We start from the raw sequence: 7272 nt of genomic DNA, 5'->3' as shown, positions 1-7272 counted from the left end.
CACTCTCCTCCGTGTGTGTGTTCCTATTGGATTTGTCCTGGGATCCGGTTTAGTTGCTTCCCTTTGGCATTGACAAGGCACACCGGGATAACCTCCAGAGTTACATGCAGGACTTGAGCTAACCCCCTCCTCCATCGGTATGCTTGGAAGTCTCATTATTTTTGTATTTCTAGGGGGAATGTTGAGGCATGTAGAGAGGTTGCCCCCACCATCCTCTTGAACTGCGAAATCAAAGTGATTCCTATTGATGGAAGAAAGGCTAATTTGCTGGTGGATACAAAGAATCCGCGGGGGATTTCCGGCGTCACCCAATTAGGTGGAGGCGCAAAGTTGTGCGGATAGGGCTATGACCCAGCATCTTGGAAGTCTCCATGTTTTCGGGTGTCATCCATTTTTTGTCCGGAGAAGGCTGGTAATGCTGTTGGTGCGTTTGATGTGTGACCCATTGAGTGGGTGGTGCAACGCGTACAGGCTTAGGATTGTGTACTTGCTGCTGGGAACTTCTAAGCTTCTTCATGCGTCTCTCGTCTTGCTGACATAAAAGAAAAAAATGTTTATTAGCACAAAGTTACATCTGCCTATACCTTTGTAATTGAAGTGAGCATTATTGACAGCCTGAACTTCTCATATAAAAGTGGTGTCCATGTACATATTTTTCCCCCTAGGACAGGCATCACACTCTGCACTGAGCTGAGCACCTGCCAATACTTTTGTACCTGAACTGAGCACCCTTCACAGAATGAACCTCACATTCTGTTAATTCTACACTATTTGATTACTTATATGTACCTGAACTGAGCACTCTCCACAACCTGAACTTCTTGTTTTGCAAAGGGGAAATATTGTCTACAGTTAAAAAACCTGAACCTTCATGAGTTTGAATGGTTGAACCACTAGTGCATACCAACCCGACCTTCATGTGAGATCACATGCATGTTCTATTTTCCTTTTATTTTTTTGCACAGAACCAGATACATACCAACCTAAACTCTAGCACACTTAACAGTTGAACTTCACATGGCTTTTCACATGTGAATGTGAAAAGCACGCAGATTTCACAGGCAAATTGTCTACTGTTTGTAGCCTGGACTGAGGCTCACACACTACCTGAACTTCACATGGCTGTAAGTAGGTATATTTTAAAATGCTATTTGTAGCCTGGACTGAGGCTCACAAACTACCTGAACTTCACATGGCTGTAAGAAAATAACAAACAGAAAGAAGAAGTTCAACCATACCATGGCTAGAAGTTCGGCCAACCTTTTTCCAGCAGCTGATAGGCCACCTTGAGAACAATTCGTCGTGGAGGTAGGAGAGGAATTCCATGGCAATCCATGTCTTGCAGAGGGCGCGACGTTCATCTGCACAAAGCAAGAAGGTCAGGCAAGGCAATATTGAAGAAGAAGGCAACAAGTGGGAGGAATTTCATGTACTGTTGGATTTGAACGCGTCGCCGATGCCGCCTCCGTCGCGGAGTTGCTTCGTTGGCCGCGTCGTTCGCCGTAGCTTGCGTCGGGGCCGTCATCTGCTTTGCCAAGGCATCGGGCGGTGAGGATGGAAGGAGGATGCGGCTTCCGGAAGTCCATGGCGGCTTCGCCGCGTCCAGGCGACGCGGGCTCCCTCGCGCCGGCGTCCGCCGTCGCTCGCTCGCCCGCGCCGATGGTCGGTCAGGAGGTGGGACGGAGGTGTGGCAGCGGATCCGGTCGACCAGGAGCTGGAGGCGGAGGGTAGGTGGCGGATCCGGTCGGCCAGGAGCTGGAGACGGGGGGGAGGTGGCGGATCCAGCGAAGATCACCGGCGAACAAGGGCGGAGGTCGTGGATCGAGGGGAGGAGCGGCGAGGGGGGGTTGGTCGGGTCGGGATCGGGGGATCAGTTGGATCCTGTCGGGGCGGCTCGGGATCGGGTGGGTTTCTGTCTGGCCGGGCCGGGCAGTTCAGGAGGGGTCCATCGGGCCCTATATAGGGCCTCACATGATCCAAATAACTATTCTAATCCTGGGATTAGAATATTGCTGTCATATATATATATATATATATATATATATATATATATATATATATATATATAGCCGGTCTATTCTGCTAATATTAGCAGAATAACTATTCTGATAACACTTCCGAACTGCATGCTCAACGCAAGTGCACGTCATTGTTTGAACCAAGTGTGTTGTAGTACTCAGGCGAGTGAAGTTCCCGTCACAAAAAAACTGCACATGATGTTTTTTCGGTACTGTTTTTGCTCCAGTTTCTAAACCGTATGTCGGAACGAGGCATGTAATATACCGTTGAAAAGCTATGGATTAGGTGCTACTTCGCCATGTTGAACACTTTTCGAGATTCCTCACGGTTTAAGAGCAGTTTCGAAAATGGTGCGACCCATGAATAGTGGCAGCGAGCGTTTTTCGCTTTTTTTTCTAAACCGCTAGTCGGAATGAAGCAAATGATACACCGTTCGAAAGGTATCGTCGAGACGCATCTTTAACATGTCTATTATTTTTTCTAATTCATTATGGTTTAAGAGCAGTTTTAAATTTACTAAATCACGGAATTCTGTTTTTTCGATTTTTTTGCAATTTTCGTACTGTTTTGGCTCCAGTTTTTGAACTGTTTGTCGAAACGAGGCGTGTAACTACGGATGAGGCGCAACTTTCATATGTTGAAATGTTTTTGAGAATCCTTACGGTTTTTAGTTAATTTTGAAAATCGTGCGGCTGACGACGAGAGGCAGCGGACGTTTTTCACGAAAAAATTTCAAGAAGCTCTTCGGAATGATTCAAATGATACACCGTCGGCAAGATATCGACGAGGCGCATATTTTTCATGTAGAATACTCTATCTAATTCCTTACGGTTTGAGAGCAGTTTTGAAATTACCGAAAGGCGGACACACTATTTTTTGCGACGCCCAAATCGACGAGTGAACTTCATGCAACAGAAAACCGCACTGCAGCAGACAAGAAAGTGCACTACATCATTTGTTTTGTCAGACAGGAAATTTTCTCAGACAAGGAAGTGACAAGGAAGAGTGCGCTTCACATCGAGGGTAAGTGAACCGCAACACTATCGAGAAGTGAACCACATTACTCTTTTGTCGTTTTCCTCACTTTTTTTCGTACTTCACATTGGACGTAAATGAACGGCAAACTACCAAAGGGGAACCACATTAATTTTTTATTTCCCTATTTATTTCCAAATGAAGTGTACTTAAAAGGCCTTTAGAGTGGACCTTTTATAAGACCAGAGTGCACTGCATTTAGCTCTTTCTTTTTTCTCTATGGAGTTTTTGTATTCCCATAGTGCACTAAATATATACATATTTCGGACTATAATGTAATATGCATTGCAGGGACGAGGCGAGTGGACTGCACTTTTTGTTTGCACGCTACACATTGCACACAAGCATTCATCCACATCGATTTTCTACTCTCATTTCCTCTCTGCATTCTTTTCAAATAACAAAATGAACTTTTTTTAAAGGAACGGTTGTGAACGCACACAAGGGGTGCCGCTGGCGCACTGAAACGGTTGTGACACCAGACCACGTTCGAGGCCATGGCGAACTACATCTCAAGGCAAACAAAAAATGTAAAATAAAATTTTCTGAACTGCACGAGGCATCGTTGCCGCTCCGGGGTGTCGCAGTGCATTACTCCATGTCAAATGCGGGACTGCAGTACGGTGTGGGGCTGAGGAGAAGTGCACAACCAAAAATCTACAAAAAAAAAGTAGAGCAAAAGAAGCTCTTCTCAACTGCACACGGGTAGGTAATGTTCTTCCAGGGCATCGGTAGCGGCGAACATCACATCCACACCGCGCGAATTGCTCGTGTTGTGCGCATGGCTGCTTTGCACCCACACACTGGACTGGTCGGGCGGGTGCTGGTGTGCTGCTTACGCTCACGCAGTGGACTTCATGGCGCCGCCGGGGCACTCGACGAAGCAAACCAAGAAGGTTCAGAGCGCTCGCTCACCGGCGGGAACTCGTCAGCCGGACACGCAAGGACACCCCAAGCCCACCGGATCCGGGAAAGGCCATGAGGAGGACCCAACTCGACGCCCTGCCAAAGAAGAACGGGAGGGGGGAGCTCCTCGTCGGGACCAGATTGACGCAGTAGGGGGGTACCTCCCTGTTTGTGGTCGTTGTAGGTGAACGACGAAGGAGCAACCTGTAGCCGGGGGGCTGGATCCGGTGGTCGCCGTAGTCCACAGCCATCTGGGAGGCCTGATCCGGTGGGTTCTCGTCGCGAACCCATGGCCGGATGCGGTGCTCGGCGGCCCTTTTTGCGCGAAGGAAGTGCTGGTGGCCAGGGGAGGGGGCGGAGCGGGGAGACGGTGGTTGGAGCCACGATGGTCGGGGCACGGGAGATCTGGCGGCGTCGGTGCCAGGAAGAAGGTGGGGAGCGGGGTTTCTGGCGGCGCGGGGGCCCCGGCAGAGAAGAAGGTGGGGGAGCGGTGGCCCCAACAGGGAAGAAGGTGGAGGAGCGCGTGGGGTTGCGCGATGGTGGAGGCTCAGGGCGGCAGCGCGAGAGGGGATTGGGGGCAAGGGTGGTGAGCTGTGTCGGCGGCAGAAGGTACAGAGGGAGGTTGGGTCGTGGGACGTGCGGGGAAGGTGGGTAGTGCGGGGGTGGGTGCGCTCCGGGGGTGGGGGTGGGACGGTGGGTGGTGGATGTGGTTCCGGTCGGGGGGACGGAGGAGTGTTATCAGAATAAGGTAGTTGACCTGCAGAATAAGGTCTTAGGGGATGTTATCATAATAGACTCCTTATTGTGTTTCTCTCTAGAGATGACAATCAGGAGCACACGTCCTTGGGATCCGGACCAGCAACTTTCCTTCTTTGCATTTATTTCATTTTATGTGATTGGTAGGTATTTCCTCTTATAGATGATTTAGGACCACGGTCCCCTCGCTATAGCCCGGTAGGCTCAGTGGGTAGGCTGCCAAAGCTGCAGCGACGCAGCCCTCGGCCCGCGCGCAGCGGTCCTCAGCCCACGAACGGTTCCAGCTCGCTGACGGTGCCTAGCCTGGAAAAGGTTCGTGAGTTTCTAAAAAAAAGGTTCGTGTTTTTTTACACCAAAATTGCCCCGTCTCTAACTCTCTATCAACCCCCTCATTTTTTTCTCTCCCCCACCCCTATCCAAATCTGAACCGGGCTCTCCTCTCGCTCCTCCCCATGGCACGGCGGCCCACCATCGCGCCTCCTCACTGCCCCCCTCCCCTCCCTCTCCCTTCACTACTGCCCCGTCGAGCTAGCATCTAGGGACCGTAGCTGTGGCCATGGCGGCCTTGCCTACGGGGATCATCTGATCAGCGAGCGCGGCCGCAGAGATGGACAGGGACGAAACGGCCGTCGACGGGGATGGAGAGCACGTCCAGCACATCCTCCTCGCCATCGACAACTTCACCCGCAAGGTCCGCCTCTTCACCCTCTCCTCCTCCTGCTCCTCCATCGATTCCACCTAATCGCCCAGTGATGGACGGCCAATGGCAGGTGACGTTGCAGGTATCTGAGATGCTGGACTCCGGACGCGCCATGTTCAAGGACCTCGGCGCCGTCTTCGAGGACCGCCTCAGTAGGTAAGAAGCTCACCGCATCAAGCAGCATCACACCATCTTTGTTGCTCATCATTTGCTTGTTGTATTGCGTCACGGGATCCACAAGGAGAGAGTGGAGAAGTGGGAGGATGAGATCAGGGGAGCTGCGCGCCCGCGCCGCCGCCAACGAGCAGATCCGTGACCCCCTTTTTTTTAGTTTTTTCCCATGTCCACCTATGTATGCAGTTCTGTATCTTGGCTGTGTCCGCTCTCCGCTGGCAACGAGCAGTGACGCTGCGTGCATTAGCTGTGTGTGCTGCATGGATTAGCTACCTCCCCCTCCGCATGAGTTGTGTGTGCTGCGTGGATTAGCTGGATTGGAGACGAAGATCTCTCCATTGACGACAACTCCGTGAACCTGTGCTTCATATTTGGGATTTTTCCTCTTTTCTTCTGCCTTGGTGCTTACCTTGGACTGCAGCCGTTCAATGAAACAGTGTGGTGGATTAAACTCTTCCTTATTGTCGTGCTTTATTTTTGGTTCTGGTTCTAGTTCTCTTAATTCATGCTGATGTTGTAGTATGATGATTTTCCCATCAGTTATGGGATTTGTTGACCAGCTCGTGCTGTTTTTTGAGAGTTTTTTTATGAAAACGAGATGAAGCATGGTTAGGAACCCTTGGGTTGTTTTCACTTTTCACATGGCATGATGAAGAATCCTTGTATGTTTGCCTAAGATCTTGGTTCCAATCCTAGAAAGAACTGAAATTACCAGGTTCTGATGAGCATCTTACTATCTAAAAGCTCAACCTCAGTTTTTACTCTACTTCTGTGCGGGAAAGATAATAATTAATCTTACGATCCCATCTTGTACCGGAGTCAGTGTTGATGTTTTCTGAGTCAAGCCTATCTGGTAATACGTCAAAAAAGAGTATCTGGTAATTTGTTGATATGGCCTCAAGCCTGATTTCCCCTGCCTCCAAATACTAGCGTTTACTGATTCTTCTCGTTTTCTACATGAAGCATGCTAATTGATTTATCTCCTACAGATGTAAGGTTCTGCCTTTCCTCTGGATGCACTTGATTAATATGACAAGCGACGTAGAGTAGTTTGCACTGTTGGACACACGCCAGAGAAAGTCTCCTGCTAGGCTGCTACCACATGGTAAAAGCCATGTTTTTTTTCTGGTACAGAAGTACCATTTCAGACGCAAAATAGAAAGACATTTTTATCATGTCCCACTTTTAAGAGCATGATAACAAAACATGTTTTTGGGGGGGGTACAGAAGTACCATTTGAAACGCAAAATAGAAGACATTTTTATCATGTCCCCCCTTTTGAGAGCAACTCTAGCAAAATCGGCATTACTTGCATCGCTCAAACTGTTACAGGTTGCCGTCACGCGAGAGGAGCGACGATGGGGGAGGGTGTTAGGAAAGCAACTTATCTTTATTGAAGGCCGAAGGGGCATATATATATTACACATGACTTGAGGTGTAAGGAAACTAAACATAGACTAGTAAGGACTCCTAGACCAATACTAATACTCCTTAACACCCCCCCCCCCCAAATGCAAAGAGTATGCAATAGCATTGCATTTGAAGAAGTGTAATGCTAGAAAAAAAAATGATAATCCAAATCCGCGTCTTGAGAGTGTCGTCGTAGCATGAAGAGTCTTCAAAACATGTCGAATCGCCAAAGGGGACAACGAAGAGATGGCACATCAGAGGAAGACACCGTA

General features: G+C 49.2%; 1 protein-coding gene across 4 annotated transcripts; it reads left to right on the top strand.

The window, feature by feature from the left end:
• Window positions 1-4686: 4686 nt before the first annotated feature.
• On the top strand, window positions 4687-6167 carry LOC123074503 (uncharacterized). Of its 4 annotated transcripts, none has more exons than XM_044497326.1 (3): window positions 4687-5407; window positions 5499-5572; window positions 5661-6167. In XM_044497326.1, the coding sequence occupies exons 1-3, from the start codon at window positions 5324-5326 to the stop codon at window positions 5857-5859; spliced, it is 357 nt and encodes a 118-aa protein (XP_044353261.1). In that variant the 5' UTR covers window positions 4687-5323; the 3' UTR covers window positions 5860-6167. The 4 variants fall into 4 exon arrangements, with proteins under 4 accessions (XP_044353261.1, XP_044353260.1, XP_044353259.1 ...); XM_044497325.1 differs by having other exon boundaries at window positions 4696-5407; window positions 5658-6167; XM_044497324.1 differs by having other exon boundaries at window positions 4704-5407; window positions 5487-5572.
• Window positions 6168-7272: the final 1105 nt, after the last annotated feature.

This window comes from Triticum aestivum, chromosome 3D, assembly GCF_018294505.1.
Source record: "Triticum aestivum cultivar Chinese Spring chromosome 3D, IWGSC CS RefSeq v2.1, whole genome shotgun sequence".
Classification (NCBI taxonomy): Eukaryota; Viridiplantae; Streptophyta; class Magnoliopsida; order Poales; family Poaceae; genus Triticum; species Triticum aestivum.
The sequence above is the reverse complement of the archived record's forward strand: the minus strand, read 5'-3'. Positions and strand labels throughout refer to the sequence as shown.